Consider the following 19,180-nt stretch of genomic DNA (forward strand, 5'->3'; position numbering starts at 1 on the left):
TCAAATTGGTGATTTATATTTTTGTACTGTTCTCTCATTGTCTTGGCAATTGAAACGTGTCTGTCCGTGGCTATCAGGTCGATCACCATTCCCCGCGATTGTAGTTCTTGCAATGATGCTACAAAGCCAACTTTCTCCATGGCCACTGAGGATGTACTTTGTGACACCTGCACGACCACCGAACTCACAATTTTCTTACTTTCCATGTCCTGAAAGTGGTAGGTGCAGTACTTGGCTGAAAATCCTGGACTGTCGCATTGTCCATCACCGGCTAGCCTGAAGCGTTTGCCCGCGAATGTACTTTCCATTGACATTTTTTCCATTCTCCAAGCTTCGCTGATGGCTGGAAATAGATAATCGGTTTGGTATTTGTAGAACTGACTTTTCGCAATGAAATGGATTCCCACAAACTGAAAGAAATACTGTAACTTTTTAAAACTTGAACCACTAAAAAGTGCGGCCGCTGCACAAAGTAGATTGCCTGCTGGCAGTTGCCCCAGCATGGGTTGTGCAGACCATGCGAACGGATGATATTGTGTACAGGTGGCATGTATTTTAAGGTTAGTGCCTCGAATTGCACGAGTCACATTAATCAATGGCTCCCCACATACTTCCCCACCAACCCAATGCCCACATTTCATCATCATAATAATATCCATCAAACAGCTATCGAATACAATGAATTTGGCCTCTTTCCTTATACTGTCACTCTGCATCCCAGCTGGTTCGGCCTGTAACGTTGAGGACATGTCACTCGCATGAAAGGTACAATCTCTGATATCGTCTTCCGCTATGCTGAGTGATATTGATGGTGTTTCATTGTCGTCCACTTCATTCTCTTCCATTGCAACATCTGTTCCTTGTCCGGAGATGGGAGAAAAAAACAATGTCTTCAACTTTCGCGTGCTCTTATTTTTTGCGGGTGTGGATTCTGTGAATTGATCTACGACTGCATCCAAACTACCAGGAGGACATTCACTATCAATGGCTGGTGGTGGTATAGCTCCGTTGTCAATCACTTCATATTCTTCCCATTGGCACGATGCATCTCCAGTCTCAAGTCCCTGCCAAAAGGTTTGACAAGCAACATCTCTCGTTCGCTTCACTGTCTGTGTAGATCTAGTTCTTACACCCACTCGCAACTAGAGGACAGATTAGAAAAGGGATGTTCAGTTTAAACACAACTTACAGTATTGAACTATTGACAGTGAAAGACAACATAATATAGTGAACAGGACACTAACCTTCTTTTGCTTTCTTTTCTTTGAAACTTTCTTTCCTCGAACTTCAACATCTGGACGCTGTTGCTCCGACTCGTGTGTGCATGTCTCCACTTCCTCTCGCGCTGCAACGACTATACTTTCATGATAAGCACATCCATCACTCACTGAGGCTCCATCGACTCGCTGAAACATAGAACTTTCATTAGTATGTATAATAATATTGAAAACACAAAATGTACTTGGGGACCAATACCCATACGTACATCTCAATAGCAAAACACGAATGAACGCATTGTGTAGAACATTCAAACGACAATAGTTCACGCATTGTTGATCTAGTTAGATTGAACTGTCAAGATCCATACCTCGGGCTCCGCATAGACTTCCATTGATGATATTATTGAAGATGAGGCTTCAGCAACTCCCTGAAACACAGTAATTGCATTAGTATGGTTTTCTATTTTGTTTAAAAGAACATAAACTTTCTGCAGGCGTCAACGGCTCATCTAAATAGACCTGCACAAATGATCAGTTGTCTAAAATAAATAATGGATATCCAAATATGATTCGATTTGCTCCATCGTTGGAAGTGTCACCACCCAGAGATCTGCATCAACTACTAGGGGTGATGTTCTTGTTGAAGAAGCTCCGTCAGCTCCCTGAAACATAGTACTTGCGTTAATAAAGAAGGAAGTATAGCGGATGTAATCACGTCATTTGATCTCGCATGATTGATCTGTCAGTATCCATACCTCGAAATGCATAAGAACATCAAGGGACGCTGTAACTGCGGTGCACACTTCTGCAAGCTGTTGCGCCGACCCGTAACTGCATGCTCCCCCTTCCTCTTGGACTAATGCTCCATCGACTCCCTGAAACATAGGACTTTCATTAGTAATGAACACAATATTGAAAAAAGAAGACACATAGGAGGGCGACGACAGAAGGACATACCAATGGCTAAAAACGAAAGAAACATTGTGTGTAACAATCACGCTACAAGAATGCAAGATCTGATGATCTCCATCGATGGAACTGTCCGGAAACGTACCTCGAGCATCTGAGTGACATCTACGGTTGTCGTCAATGCGTTGGACTCCTCAGCATCTCCCTGAAAGACAGTACTTGCATTATTTTGGATAACAATAATTATAACTGAAAACAAAGACTAGAGGACGAGTACTGTGGTGTACCATTAGGTAAAATAATTACACGATCAATTAAAACTATTGATTTACATGCCTAAAACAAGTCAGTGTCAGAATAGCTAAGTAAGATTACCCGATAGGCGCTTGAAGTGGCTGATGACTGCAATAACGACACGGATGGAGAATCTTCAGCCTTCATATTGAGTGGATACATAAATGGGGAAATTATTGTTAGCTAATGCTACACACTACCGCAATGCCGAGAGATAAATACGTAAACTTGACTCACCAGTGGAGGGATGTGGACGAATAGAGTGGGAATAGCGGTTGAGAGCAATTTTCGCCTCGCTCGCGGTGTTTTCGTCCTTATTAGCAATGATGTGGAGTACATGTCTGGGCTAAAGTGCCTGCTGCAGATGCGGTATCGATCACCCCTCTTGTCCGCAAAGACTTCTAGGACTCTACTTTCTATCTCAGAGGCTGGATATCCGCAATATCGGACCCATTCTCTTATCTGATCTATTGTCTTAGGGAAAACATGCATTATAGTACCTTCAGATTTGTTATGGGTCTTCGAAGGGCAACCGCCAATGGAACAGGCAGGCATTATGGAAAGTTCTGAAAAGTAAAGATCAACAATTCTCTATGAATACCAATGTGTTAAAACATTAAATGACACATAAAAGGTTCAATGCAAGGTCCGTTTTGGTTCTTGGAACTATACATGTTATTCACATGCGGATAAGTATTTCAATAACTTTCAAAAAATAGAAAAAGTAATTTGACTAAACTCAGAACATGTGACTAGTTCCTTGCATGTACTGTCGTGAACGAAAAGAAAACATGGATGCAATTTGATGACTACTAGCAAATAGATATAAATTAAAAAATTGGACGCAAAATGATTATGGTACATGGACTTACCTTGACGAACAAACAGTTAGATGCAGGGATCAGAGTAGTTTCTTGTCGTAGAACAGGGAGCAGTTCACAGGTTGCAAACTGACGAGTTTGCTCAAAGTGGTCACGGAAGTTCACAGAGACGAAGAGCAGATAACCAGCACCTTCACGGGTTGACTAGCAAAGCGCAAAGAAGTTCTCATTAGAAATATGAAGTGGGTTATAAAGAATTCGAAACAGGGGTGTGTTTGTGAATGAATGACGTGTATATGTCGTGGCATTGTGCGGTCTGCAGGGGGCCGTCCAGCGTGAGGGGGGATGCTTGGCAGGAGACACGGGGTCTGGAGGTAGACATGGGAACAACAACCCATGCTCTATAGACCACTTTGAAGTGTACATGGTCTTTGGCACCTCTTGGCCTTTATCGCTCCCTGACAGCTCCACTTGCCAGCACAAGTACCCCGGTGCGAACTGCCTTTGATAGGGCGGGGGGTGGATCGGGGCGGTGGTCGTGCAGACAAGACACAGGAAGACTCGTGAATGGAGACACACTTATGTGGATTGCAGGGGGCCGTCCAGCGTGAGGGGGGATGCTTGGCAGGAGACACGGGGTCTGGAGGTAGACATGGGAACAACAACCCATGCTCTATAGACCACTTTGAAGTGTACATGGTCTTTGGCACCTCTTGGCCTTTATCGCTCCCTGACAGCTCCACTTGCCAGCACAAGTACCCCGGTGCGAACTGCCTTTGATAGGGCGGGGGGTGGATCGGGGCGGTGGTCGTGCAGACAAGACCCGTTTGCCGCAGGGCCTCACCAAGGAGAGGCCATCTAACTGAATGTAAGAGGATGGCTGCAGGATCTACTACATGGAATGCAGGGGGGTGAGTTTATAAATACCTCACCCTCCCAGGAGAATATACACTAGATTCATTTAAAAAATCAAAACAACCATTGTTAAAATATATGTTGGGCTTTATTTTAGATTTTAATTAAACATAAATAATAAACATTACACATTGTAAAGTTGAGGTTGCAGCACATCGAGGGAAAATCCGCGGTATTGTCCACTGTCACTGGGGAAATGTTGTCTAATGGCAAGTACCGCACAGGCAGGTATTACTCTCCGAACGCGGTGTCCGAGCCTCCCGTGAAGCCACCAAGTGAAGCAACGATAGGCCACCAGCCTGTACCACCTGTGAAAAAAAAAGATGCAAACTGTATTAAACTGACCAAACTTTCTTATCAATGTCGATTCAGGTAACACATGTCATTTTTCTTAGAAAAAAATTATATCTAGAAAATGCACTATATGGAACAAATTTACATGCGTTCGAATGATATGTAAATGTAATTTTATATGTGGGAGACGACCATGAAATAGTGGTGGCATTACTGACATCACAAACAGAGTATACTTACTCGTTACTCGGATTACGCGGACGAACAGTGCCGCGAAGTTCGTGCATAAGCACCATCATCATCCTCAACACGGTCCGTGAGAGGCAGGCTTCCCTGAACTCTGGCAGCTCGGTGATGCATTGCGGACTTTGCTCGCCTTCCTGCAGACTTTGCTCGCTTTCCGAAATGTAGGCCAAGCACCCGGAATTTTCACGGCAGCAGCAGTTCTCCTCCTCAGTTGGCATTAGCTCGCACCGATTGCACGTGCACCAGGTGGAGACGCCGTCCATGCGACATGGTCCAGGCTCTTCATCCGTTGACTGGTCCTCCCAACTGCCGTCCGAATCCCCATCGTTTTCGCGTGCTTGACTTTCCAGTAGTTCTTCCTCGGTGTACTCGGGCTCGTACATATACGGCATTATTGTGGCCATTGTGCGGTAAAGATAGTAAAATAATTTACAGAGATGGTACAGGTGTTCACACGGGCTACAAGCGGCGAAGGTAGCTGACCAGAGCACTGAAACGAGTCACAGAATACTCAAAGTAACACAGAGAGAGGAATGGAATCGAAAATCTGCTGCTGTGTGTTGTGAAACGGTCTGTTTATACTTATTGGGGAAAGAGGCGTCCTGCCATTTCCATGGCAACACGTCAATAGCTGAGGCGCAGCGATTGTTGACACGAGACGTGCTTGAAATGGGCAGTACGCGTCTGCTGATGTCAGGCTCAGGGGCGGGGGATTTGATTTAGTGCCGCAAAGGCAGGTGAGCCAGGTCGATGCGGCGGAATGATAGGATTATCACAAAATGGAGGCTGATTTCGAGTGCGATAATGGGCGAAAAGTCGGGTAAGGTCCATAGGAAAGTTTCCTACGAGCTACCGATTTATGCTTACAAACACATGGCCGACCCGTAGGGACAATAAAAAAAAAGTCCCGGAACTATCCTTTAATGAGCTAAGGGAAGAGGTCTTACAATAGCAAACAGTAGTCTGTTCAGATTGGAGTTCTTGAGGTAGTGAGGCCCTAAGGTTCTCATAGGATAGAGAGATAGGGAGTTCCCTCACAGAACGGGTGTCCATACCCCCAAGATGTGAGCCTTTCCATGTTGAGGCCACGTTTACTGTCAGCCCTAAGGGGAATGTTGCATAGCGGGCTCATCTCCCAAAGTCTCACAGGGAAGGGCCCCCCTCTGGGGAGAAGTGGTGAGATCCTGTGAATTGTCATACAGTACAATGGATAAACTGCTGTATTTTTGTGGAAAATTTAATATCATGGCAATTGGTAGAAACCAGCCTGCATCAAGGCTCAGCTATAGGTCTGAACTCCAACATCTCTTATTCTGTTCAATTCACCACCCTCAGTAAGTAAACAACAGAACTGATCTGCCTTGCACAATCAATGAGTTGGAATTAGTTTGAATATCAGCAATAAGGCGAACGACTGGCTGCAGCTAGGTCAGCAAGGCTGAAATTGCAATTGATCCTCAGGCAGCGTTTTTATGGGCTGCATCTTTGTATGGTGGGCTTAGGATAATGAATTTATGGGGGAGGTTCAGCTTTATCAGTAGATCTAGGTTGCATTATTTGAGATTTCCATCTCTCTGGCCTCTTGAAAGAAGGAATCTTGACACCTGGAAAAATAAGTTCTGAAAGTCTACCAGACCCAGGTACTGTCCAAGGGGGGCTTCAAAGACCTCATCAGTGCCAGGCCTCCGGGTCAAACACTATTTAGCCCTGCACCAACATCTAAAGAACTAAAGACACCAGATGCTCGGTTATAGACTGGAATATGGATAAGATTCTTTTTATTTTTTTAACTTACTACTTCGCCCATAATTCAGGAATGGAATGTCACAGCCAAATAATGTTTTGTAAAGTGTTCGGCTTGAGATGCTCCATATAGTGATGGGGAAATTTTACTAATGGGATTTGTTTAATTATTCAAATTAGGCAAGTTTGGATTGTGTTGCACAGAAATGGCGCACGCCAGTGTGTCACATATTCCAGCGTCCGCAGTGACGCGGTTCCTATGAGATGGGAAAATAATTTGGCTATAAATATGGAAGCGAGTTAAATGGAAAAATCTATAATTTAGTACCCATTTGTGCTATGATGATGAAAATTGCGTTGTTTGATTCCCGCCCAAGAGACCAATCTGGTGAGGGTGCGTTGTTTGATTCACGCCCAAGAGACCAATCTGGTGAGGGTGAGGCTATTAGTAAAGTGGTCATGTGTGTGAAAATGGCTATTTACGAATATTACAATGTTTAATGCAAGAAATCCCTGAGATGACATCACATTAAAACTGAGGGAAACTGGGCTTAGAAGTTACTCCCATCAGACTGCCCTCTTAATTAATATGCTCAGTGACAGCTGAGGGGCAAGTACTGTGAGGTCACCTTTGGAACACTGTTCAATTACATACATTGACTAATTAGATTAGGGAAAGTATACACACACACCACAAAATGTAAGCAGGGGTGAATTGCAGATTGTTATGTATATATTTATTATGCGCCGAAGCTCGCAGGCATCTGGGCAGGGGATGGGTTGGACACACCTTTCAAACTCCCTACCATCGCAAAAGAGAGGTCTCCATCCTTATCCAGCAGTGCTGCCTATAGAGTGGTGTTGCCGGCCCAGGGACGGGGGTTGGGAGTTCCACTGCACCAAGTCCCAAACCCTCATTGAGGGTTGGTAGCTCTTATACTGCCAGGGGTCTATCCTTTGGGCAAGCCAGATAACTTACAAGGGGGAACAGGGTGGGGGGGGGGGCATTAGAAACAAGTACAGCAGGCAGGGCAGCACGTTCATTTTACCTGCAAACAGACGCCCAAACCATGATATGTTTTCTATCTCCAGGCTCTCCCATCTCCAATTTATGAAAGCAGTCTTGGGATATTCACTCCGAATAGCTCAGAGTTAAGTTTATGCCTCGTTTTCTTAAGCTTGCCTTTCCAAACAGGGCTACTGGCCTAAAGGTTGCCATGTGGCTTTATCCAAATTAAGACCATATTTATTGATTCCAGAGATTTTAACAAGTACTTCGGAGCCCTCAATAAGTTATGTAAAGAATATGCGGTCATGTGATGAATCTAATGATGTCATCACTACTTTCCTGAGGGTGGCCTCTCTTCATGTGACCAGAGGAGGGCACTCTCTACCTGATCCTGACCCTGGGAGTGGCTATATGAGGGAGGATCACGATGGAAGGTAACCCTTGGGGAGGGGACCAGATATCACAAGACATGGTATCCCCTTTCTCTGTTAGGGCTGCCCCCTCCATTCCTCATGCCTCGATAGCCTATTGTGATTACCCCGAACAACCCGCAAGACTTGCTGATGGCATCTTTCAAAATCCTGCAATCAATAGAATGACCAGAACTAATTTTCAACCTCATGTGTATGACACTTTTCAAAACACTGGGATGAAGAAGAGGCTGGAGAAGGCCAAAGGACAAGGCCGCATTCTCTCTCTGCAGCTCCGCTGCGAGTGAGAACTTCGCAGCCATCCCCCTGCAGCCACGAAGAAGGACGAGCCCCTCCACGAGGACGAGCCCCTCCTGCCCATGCCGCCATCGCAGAACACGAGCCCCCAGCTCGAATACACATCCACCGTCTGTGCACCATGGCAACAGGCAACACGACTGCCGGAGCCGAGTCACGTGACTCGCGTGCAGGAGCCCGCAGCCCCTCCTCTCCCGCTTTAAAGGGAGAGGAGAACCGCCGCCAGGCGAAGCCGCCAGCCGGAGAAGGCCAAAGGACAAGGCCGCATTCTCTCTCTGCAGCTCCGCTGCGAGTGAGAACTTCGCAGACATCCCCCTGCAGCCACGAAGAAGGACGAGTCCCTCCACGAGGACGAGCCCCTCCTGCCCATGCCGCCATCGCAGAACACGAGCCCCCAGCTCGAATACACATCCACCGTCTGTGCACCATGGCAACACGACTGCCGGAGCCGAGTCACGTGACTCGCGTGCAGGAGCCCGCAGCCCCTCCTCTCCCGCTTTAAAGGGAGAGGAGAACCGCCGCCAGGCGAAGCCGCCAGCCGGAGAAGGCCAAAGGACAAGGCCGCATTCTCTCTCTGCAGCTCCGCTGCGAGTGAGAACTTCGCAGACATCCCCCTGCAGCCACGAAGAAGGACGAGCCCCTCCACGAGGACGAGCCCCTCCTGCCCATGCCGCCATCGCAGAACACGAGCCCCCAGCTCGAATACACATCCACCGTCTGTGCACCATGGCAACAGGCAACACGACTGCCGGAGCCGAGTCACGTGACTCGCGTGCAGGAGCCCGCAGCCCCTCCTCTCCCGCTTTAAAGGGAGAGGAGAACCGCCGCCAGGCGAAGCCGCCAGCCGGAGAAGGCCAAAGGACAAGGCCGCATTCTCTCTCTGCAGCTCTCTGCTGCTCGATGGCGCAACTGGCGCCCCCACGCCTTATTAAACCAGTACAAGGTAAGGCCATTAGCATTAATGCCCCCATGCTACAACCTTCATGTCCGCCTACCTTGCTAGCAAACACACGCCCTCCACTGTACCACAGCAGGAATGCACGACTACGGTCCCGCACTCAGCTCACCAACCCCATCAGTTCTACCCCTACCTTGGGGTACCGTAATGTTAGGTTGGGCACAAGAAGCCAGCGGCCAGCTTACACATGCTCTGCCACGGCACGACAGTTCATCATCAAGGGTCCTGTCAACAAACATTACTTCACAACCACCAACCCGACCATGAACTCTAACTTTGCCCCTCAACCTTCGCCCTTCAGTCCTACTGCCTCCTTGCCTGTAGCGCATACTGTTGCCGCCCCCATGACCACACGTGATACTGTGCAGCTTAATGATGTCTCTGTGCCTATTCATCCTACTGTTGCCGTCCCCATGACCACACGTGATACTGTGCAGCTTAATGATGTCTCTGTGCCTATTCATCCTACTGTTGCCGCCCCCATGACCACACGTGATACTGTGCAGCTTAATGATGTCTCTGTGCCTATTCATCCTACTGTTGCCGTCCCCATGACCACACGTGATACTGTGCAGCTTAATGATGTCTCTGTGCCTATTCATCCTACTGTTGCCGCCCCCATGACCACACGTGATACTGTGCAGCTTAATGATGTCTCTGTGCCTATTCATCCTACTGTTGCCGCCCCCATGACCACACCACCTAGTACTTCTGACCCTCCATCTTCACCCACCAGCCCACCTATCCCCACGCCTCCCCATGACTACTTGCTAAGCTGCGCCCTGCTTAATGCCCGCTCCATACCAGCTCACGCCCTTGACATCAACGACCTGATCATAAACAACAAACTCGACCTCCTCATCCTTACTGAAACCTGGCTGAATGAAAGCTCAGGCCCAGTCCTATCACTCGCCATCCCACCTGGATATTCCATTTTTAGGAAAGACCGCACCTCTCAGAGAGGTGGAGGCGTTGCCCTCATCGCAAGGGACACCCTTACCATCAGAGAAGCTGAAGGCACCCTTGATAGCAACAGTGACTACCTCCCGCTAAAAATTAATGTCTCGCCCAACTGCACCATATCCATGCACATTGTATACAGACCCCCTGGCCCATGTATGGACTTCCATGACACCCTTATCCCTGCATTGTCTCACAACATCAAAAAGACCTCTCAGGTTCTACTCCTTGGTGACCTCAACCTAGGGCTGAATGACCCTAAAGACTCCCCAGCGAAACACCTCAAGAAGGCACTCTCCAACATCGGCTTTGTGCACTCCATTTCTGACCCCACGCACATCAAAGGGCGCACCCTTGACTGGATCAGTCATCACAACTGCTTCCTTCTCATCACGGCCAATACCCCTATCCCCTGGTCTGACCATCATTACATCCAATTCAACCTCGGAACCAGAAAAGTGGCTCTCTCTCCGCCATCACCATGCCTCGCCACTTACGCCAGGAGCTCACGCCTCCTCACAGTCGAGAACCTAGCACCCTACCTCCTTAACCCAGCCCTTCAGGCACCCTCTTCTAATAACCCTGACACCTTAGCTGACACCTTCAAGGATCTCATCACGTCAGCCGTGGACGCCATTCCCCCCCTGACTCTCAAAAAAGCCAAGAAAGCCAAACATGTTAACTCATGGTTCTCTAAAGAACTCCTTGACCAACGTGCGCAAAAGAGGATTGCACTATCCTCCTGGAAAGCAAACCCCTCTGAAGCCACTAAGCAGAAATTCAAAGCCATTTCCAAATCCTACAAGACTAACATCACACTGGCAAAGGCTGCCTCCTTCAACACCAGGATCTCCGACGCCAAGTCAGGATCTAAGGAACTGTTCACAATCTTCAGGGAACTTGAAAAACCATCTGCCCCCCCCCTCCTCAGTTATCAAAGATGACAAGTGGTGCAACAGCATTCAATCTGCCATGCTAGAGAAGCTCAACACCCTCCAAACAAAAATTCGTGGCCACCAAAAAGCCCCTTCTCATATTATAGCGAACTTCCACGCCAAGCCACCCATCAAGTCCACATCATCCCCGATGTTCGAATTCAAAGACATCACTGAGCAAGAGGTCATCACCCTGCTCAACTCTATCAAACCCTCCAAATGTAAAGGCGATGCCTGCCCAGCCAGCCTCATCCAAGATTCCGCACATACTCTCGCCCCCTTCCTTACAGCTTTTATCAACTCCTCCTTCCAATCAGGCCATGTCCCATCAGGACTCAAGGAAGCGTGGGTACGCCCACTCCTCAAGAAACCCTCACTCGACCCAACCGTCCCGGGGAACTACAGGCCCATCACAACTGTACCATTCCTGCTCAAAATCTTGGACAAAGCAGCCTACCTGCAGGTCCAAAAGTTCTTAGAGGACAACCGTCTCCTCGGCCTGCGGCAATCTGGGTTCCGCCCCCGACATGGCACTGAAACGGCCCTCCTAGATCTAAAGAACCAAATGGATGACCTCAGGGATGTAGGCAAACCTGCCCTCCTTCTGCTCCTGGATCTTTCTGCTGCGTTCGATCTGGTTGACCACAACATCTTGTGTCACCACCTAGCCACCCAAGCCAACTTCTCCCCGAAAGCCTGCCAGTGGATCACCTCCTTTCTCCAAGAAAGGGCCATGAAAGTTTTTTCTGAAGCTGCCGCCGCCACCCCTAGCCTCCTCACCTGCGGTGTCCCCCAGGGATCTTGTATCGCCCCAACACTCTATAACCTCTTCACAAGGCCCTTGTTTAGCATCTTGGATGCCCTTGGTATTTCTTATACCAACTATGCTGACGATACGCAGGTACTGATCCCACTCACGGGCGACTACCTAGCAGATTCCAACACCCTCACCTCTATCTACACTACCATCCAATCCTGGATGGCGGAGAATTGGCTGTGCCTCAACAGCGAAAAGACCGAACTCCTCCTCATTGGGTCACCCTTCACTCTGGGTAACCTCGGAGATCAGTACGCCTCCTTCTCCATTGATAACATTCAAATCAAGGTCTCGAACCATGTTAAGACACTCGGAGTCTACCTTGACTCCGACCTGTCCATGGATAAACAGGTCAATGCTATCGCTGCATCCTCAGCCTACTACTCCAAAGTCCTCAACGCAGCCAGGCCCTTCTTGGCCCGTCAAAATTGCCTCACGATTGCCAGGGCAATTATCGGGTCAAGACTTGACTACTGTAATGCCCTCCTCGTGGGGACATCCAGCAAAAACCTGGCCAAACTGCAGCTAGCCCAGAACAATGCGCTAAGGGCAGCTACCGGTACCTCTAGAAGAAACCATATCTCCGAAATCAGAAGGCAAGCACACTGGCTCCCTGTCAAAGAGAGAATTGTTTTTAAAACTCTTGCTCTCACACACAAATGCCTTCACGAACTTGCCCCTCCTTACCTGACCAACAGAATTATTAGGCACACCGCCAAGAGACCTCTCAGGTCCCCCTATGCCAACACAATCGTCACGCCTACTACTCGGAAAGTGCGCGCTGGTGGCTCCAGCTTCCCCACCCTAGCAGCCACGCACTGGAACGCTCTGCCACCTCACCTAAGACTCATTCAATCCCACCTAGCCTTCCGTAAGGCTATCAAAACCAGACTCTTTGTTTAACCTGAACCTGTATCGTCCACTGCATATATGCCTACCAATCTGTAACTAAGAGCCCTCCTGGCACCTGTCTGTAATCCTAAGTTTTCTTATCCTCTGTAACAGCGCCTCGATGCCTTATGGGCTGCAAGCGCGCTTAACAAATGCAAATAAATAAAGAGGAATGGAACAATAAAGATCACTAGAGCACGGAAGCCAAGGTTGTGCTCTAGTCATAGGAAAGACGCACGCATTGCCAGCCAGGAATTAAAACCCTGATGGCTAAAGGAAGGGAGAGAGAGAGCGAGAGCGACACAGAGACACAGATACAGACAGCGAGAAAGAGACACAGACAGCGAGAGAGAGACAGAGAGAGAGAGAGCGCCTGTCAGGGGACACCAACCCAACAAGCAGTGAAGCAGAAGCGAGACGCAGCATCAGTAGCCGAGCAGCCCCAAGGGCACAGAAGTGACCCCAACAAAACAGTGAGCCCAATGGGAGGAGGTGGGAAGGCAGGGCACTACGCGGATACCACGCAGCCTGGCAAGCCATAAAAAGAGTTGATTGAGAGAGAAACTTTCCACAAGTGGAAAGTAAACCACGAGCAAACAAACAGAGGGTTGTGGGCCCAACATGTGGGTTGTGAGAGTCTGGGGCCGGCACCTAAAGTGAACTGCCTTATAACATATATATAAGTGAACTGCATAAGAAAGTCCTGGCAGGAAAGTATACCCGCAAAGGCAAGTATGTGAAGAAGACCGCCTATCGCAAAAGGATAATCCTAAGGACGACCCATGCCCTCAGGACTTTTTAATTATATTGAATGTAGAAAGAAACCTGACAGAAGAATATATCAGGTGTGTTTACGAGTCTGGGACCCACACCAAAGTTGTGTTTTGAAAGAAGAATGCCAAGGAAGATTCATGTCCTTTGGATTTGAGTAAAGGAACAGTCCTAAGGAAGAGCCATCCACTTAGGATTTTTAAACTGCATTGAATGTGAAAAAGAACTTGGCAGGAGAGTATACCAGGCGTCTTGCAAGTCTGGGACCCATATTTTTGAAAGGAGAATCCCAAGGAACATCCATGCCTTTAGGATTTGAGTAATACTGAATGTCATAAAAAGCCTGGAGAAGAGTCCTTTCTCCTGAAGTGAAGTGAATTGTGACGCCAACGAGGAGGTTATCCTTTTGGACTACTAAGAAAGTTTCATTGAACTTTTGTTTTGCTGCGAATAAACCTGGGGAAGGGAGTCATTGCTTGGAACTGTGAACATTATCTACTTTGGTTGGAGTTCTACCTTTTTGTTGAACTTGAACATTTTCTGCACCTTCAAGATCAAAGACCTATCCTTCACCCCTTAGAGTTAGTTTCTAGAATGCGAAGGCTATGATAGGGTTTGACACAGTGCATTTTTGCTTTGCACATGTTGACACAGGCCAGACCCTTCGTTCTTTGGTTGAGGTAGGGAAATACCGTCTAGCGTAGCGACAGCAAGGCTCCCCTCTCCCCCAACCCTTTTGTTATTTAAATAAAAGTTTATAGCAACCGCTATAAGTTGTCCGTCAGTCTCTCATTTCTGGTTCCTCACAGTTGGTACCATTATGGGGTCATCCGCAAAGAGGAAAATGTTGCACTCCTCATATCTGATGCCCCGATTACCCTTATGTACTGTGCGAATGGTTCCAACTGCTATGGGTCTAAGGGGTACCCTTGGCGCGTCCTCGCTCTAACTTGCATTGCTCTGATACAAATCCATTGGCCTTCATGCTCCAAGGGTGGCATATTTGGCCATGACTGTGCCAAAGGCATATCCAGGGGAGACAGAGGGACTAGTGGACTCAAGAGTTTACAGTGACCAGGGCCCAATAAACCTTCACAGAGAAGGGCACCTTACCCTGTCCTTGAAAAGTAAAGAGAAAGGATGCAGTTGGGGTAGAGAAAGACCAAGGTGGAAGGAAGGAGGAATTTTAAGTGAGGTGTTAAGTTGGAGGTGGGAGAGAGAAGAGAGGAAAGGGGAGAGAACCAACATTTTGGCAGAGAAGAGAGCTACCAAATATTTAGGAGTTTGAGAAGAACAATTGGAACGGGACTCAGAGGAGCAATCGAGTCACTGTATTGGCTAGGAAATTACTTGTCCATGACATGCGGGATGTTATAGACTAGATCATGGCCTGTAGTGAAGGCAAGAGTTGAGAACAAGGAGGGTTATGCCGCTGTTGCTACGACCCTTGATCCAAGAGGAAATAATTAAGAACTTTGAGAACTTGCAAGAGGGAGACAGGATAAGCACAATGGAAAATGTCTGTTTTTCAGTTTCGTTTTGAAAATGGCAAAAGGTTGCCCCCTTCTTATGCAAGGCCTCACTGAAAGTCAGGTGAAAGACTACCAGAAAACCTGAGACTTGGGGAAGGGCGGGGGGGGGGGGGGCACACAAGAGGGAGGCAGATGTACAAAGACGGCAGCTTAAAAACCCACTCTGAACAGAAGGGGAAACAAATTATGTAAATTGTCGCCATAGCATCATGCTACAAAGCCCAGGAGGGACAGCTTTTGCCATTTCACACAGACGTGCAATTGACCTTAGATACCTTCAGAAAATGAGCAATTTCACGCAAACTACTCAGGACCCGTAATCATTCGGTGTGATGCATCTCGTACTGCAAACTAATGTAGACTAAGGAGCTTGTGTATGAATATCCCTTTAATTCATTTGGGTTTTCTGTGAACCTCTGCGCTGTTACATTAAAACATGCCCCTGTTATATTAGACCCATTCCCAGTTAGACTCCATAGTTCTTAATTCAATCTCTGATCAACATCAATGCATGGCAGTTGCACACAACTCGTCAGGCTCGAGTTGCTCCTTTAGCCTGTGAAACCGGGAAAAAAGTAGCAGGGCTGAGCTTCCCGGATGGGGGCAGTGGGGCGTGAGGTGGGCTGCCACGTGTTGGATCAGTCCATGGGTTGTGATTGCAAGGCAGTGGTCACCCCCTTGCCTTGTGCAACATGTATATCTGTAGAGTCCCAGAGCCATTTGTCAGTCAGGAAGAAGTCCACAGAGTGGATACGGCTGGAAGCAGTTGCCAGATTCCTGATGCTCCTGAAATGAATTCATACTCCTCCATAACCAGAAGGAACCATCTATGGTGATCCATGCTCTTTTATTGACAGAGATATTCACATCATCCTCTGCAGCAGTTGTGTGACCTTTTCCCTTTTAGTAACATCACCTAAAGCTCCTGGCTGGGTTATCACCAGCCCAGAATCAAGAGCATGCTTTCATAGCTTGAGAATCTGTGTTTCTGTATTCAGTACGTGCCTAGTCCATCCCTCGACCCATCCGGCTGGATTTAGCAATTTAATTTTCTTCAAGAGAACATCCATTTGCCCCCTCCTCAAGCTTAACATTCATACCAAACGTGCTGCAGTTTCTTCTTCCACTAATTTGAGGGTTGACTCATGGGGGTTCTCCAACCAAGTCTACAGTGCCGGTCTCATCCTTCCATCGGCCATAGCTCGGCCTGCTCACAAGCACAGCAGGAAAAAAAAAAAAACAAGACTTTGGAACTCACCTATGCACCCATGAATACTGGACTCCAGCACCCCTAGTAGCATTGCGAGGGCCGAAAGACTTATAATCCTTTGCCAGTTCCAGGGGCACAGTGTTAGCTGTATGGAACATAGCCTGAGATCCACAACATGGGTCACAGACAGTATTTGAAAACCTAGAGACAGTTCAGTTTGTCATGTATGCTAAACAGTCAATATTTATAACATTATACATATTTCAACATTGGGCTTACCTTGCAAACAGTTCAAGGTCTTTTGCAAAGACTTCTAAAAATAAAAAAAAAGGCACGTCAAAATCTCAATTCGGAAAACCTTTTTGAGAAAAATAACATCATGTTAATATTGCAATAAGGTACTAAACGTGTCAAATCCTAGTCTAAGTGTTGTTTGGGAATTTTTGCTCTTATGTAACAAAAACTCTGCTGAATGGATTTACAGCAATTGTGGGTTGGTAGTTGGCCACTGGAAGGAACTCTTTGGGGAACATCCATGCAGAAAAATAAAACGGGCAGGGAGGAAAACTGGGACAAAATCAGTTATATTCATGGACACCAAATCAATATGGTTGACGGATGCAAAACTGAAAATATATTTTTGTCCGATGCCATCTTTGGTCTGTGCAGGCTCAACCCCACAGAGGAAAACCTTTCAGGGAGGTATATTGCACTCCGCTGGAGAATGCCCTGACCCTAGGGAAGAAAGAACGTAGATTAACAGAGGGGTGGAATTAAACATTTTGGTCAACAGTTTCACAGACCCAGACAACGATCTGCAGTACCCAGGGAAGAGGCAGTACACATTTTTCACACCTCTTCATTACGGTTAGAATCATACTCCGTTGGTTGACAGTCATGGAACACTTCTCTTTGCAACTTTCCTTCCATTGATTTTAATGGGACTTTTTGTCCTCAAACTGTGGCTTACTTGAGGTAAGTAAAGTCTTTTTAAACTTCACTTAGCTGCTCGACATTTTGGGGGCCCTGGTGAGCTCCTAAAGTGACCAGTGCAGGTAGACTGTTTTGCCCATTCAAGCTGTCCTGCGTATTTGTTTGGTAACACACACCAGATTTAAGTGGTATTACAGGCGTACTTTATATCCTTTTCACCTTGTGTCTGGCAATGTCTTATATACCTCTTTGATGTGCCTAGGACAGACTGATGGGCAGTGAACTGTTTTTAACGTATTTTCAGGTGCACTGCTGAGAACCATCCTTGTTACTGCATAATGTGGTTTAGGTGCTGTTCTTTGCCCATCTTGCTTTTTGGCCAGCTTTATGACCACTTGGGTTGAAAACACCCATACAAGGCCATAAACCCTTGCAGGTCCGAACTGGACTGCAGAGCAAAGTGCTTTGTGTGGCAGAATTGGCTAAAACTGGCATTTGGTTGAAATCAACACTTCGGCCAGGGATTTCTGTCGCTGGGCAAATGTGTGCTAAGTGGTTGTTCAGAATTGGACACCCTCTAGAAGTTTGAATAGTGCAGATACTTTCTATTGGTGGGTTGAAGCAATCCCCGCCAGCCTGGATTTTGGAAAAGGAGTCCTGCCACTGTTCTGGAGATCATCCACTGCTGCACCTTGTCTGCCGTGGCATGGGAGTCCCTCCACGCAATAGACTAGGTTATGGATCCTACCTTTTAGTTTCTGGCCCATCCTGCTGCAAGTCTGCTGGAACCATCCTGTAACCATAGAGAAGAACAGACCCCATTCTCCCCCAGCCCCCAAGCCGGACCCAATCCAACACCAATATCCAACAAATCCGCAACCACTGGGGCCAAAGACCAGAACTCCATCAATCAAGAGTGTGGACTTTATGCCTGTGCAACCCTAAGGTGGGGGGGGGTGGAAACAGGTATGCAAGCTCAACCCCTTACTTCCATGCACCTAGAAACCAGCCATGGGGTTCCTATGTGCACAGGACCCACTTCCTTCACCTGTTGCTTCCAAAGAAGGTGGTCCAGAAGCCACAGTCAAAGTTTTCAGCATCAAAATTGGGTCCGACTAGACGGCAATTCGCACAAGACTGTTTCAGATAACTTGGAGCTGAATGGCAAACACCTCTAGACATCAGGTTCCACAGTGTTAGGAGACCCGTAGGACTCGACTGAAGCTAGCAGCAGCTAAGCACACTGTAATAAGGTGGAGAGAACAAAGACACTGCTGCAGCCAAGTCACTATTTGTGGTAGAGCAACAAATAAGAGGACCGGTCTTGGACCACGAGCTGGCGACATGCAAAAAGTTCCAAGCCGAAACAAAATGGGGACTGATGTACTGGAAATGCCAGGATGAGCAGTAGACTGAATGGTTCCAACATCTTGCTGGGATCTGGACTGGTTGGTTCCACCAGCCATGAGGTTGAAGCAGTGACTGGCATCGATCAAGAGACACGCCTTCACCAGTACTTGGATTAAGGTAATGCTGAATATTCAACAGCCGTCCTCTGGTCTCCAGCAGGCTGCAACTCATTCTCCAGATAACTATAAGAAGGACGGCTGCAGGACTCCTTTAAAAACCAAATTCAAACTAGGGTCGCTCCGAGCCCACCAACGGTAAAGATCTGTAACATCCAAACTGGCAGGGGTTGTCCAAACATGGACAGCTTCTTGCCCCTTTATCTGTCCAGTAAAAGATACCCCTGGATAGAGTGTGGATAGGGACTAGACAATCCCAGCTCCCACATTTAGCCAGATGCTCACACCACATATTGCTCTAGGGAATTTGAGGTTTTGCCTAGGAAAGAGCTTACCTTATATGGCATTTCCTGACCCGAAAGAGCACGAAGAAGCCCAAATGACAACGCCAAAGGACAGGATTAAACACATGCTGCAGTGCCATTTTGAGTATGTAGTACTTAAAATTGCATTATGTCGTAAAATGCA

The 19,180-nt window shown here is 47.4% G+C and overlaps 1 protein-coding gene across 1 annotated transcript in view; it reads right to left on the bottom strand.

Moving 5' to 3' along the window:
• Positions 1 to 19,180, bottom strand: part of CENPS (centromere protein S) — a 263,548-nt gene that overhangs the window by 46,521 nt on the left and 197,847 nt on the right. The window contains exon 3 of the mRNA XM_069609967.1: positions 16,533 to 16,566. Within this exon, the coding sequence (XP_069466068.1) occupies positions 16,533 to 16,566 (34 nt within the window). The remainder of the gene's footprint in view (positions 1 to 16,532; positions 16,567 to 19,180) is intronic.

Source organism: Ambystoma mexicanum, chromosome 8 (genome assembly GCF_040938575.1).
Source record: "Ambystoma mexicanum isolate Mex_15411 chromosome 8, UKY_AmexF1_1, whole genome shotgun sequence".
Taxonomy (NCBI): Eukaryota; Metazoa; Chordata; class Amphibia; order Caudata; family Ambystomatidae; genus Ambystoma; species Ambystoma mexicanum.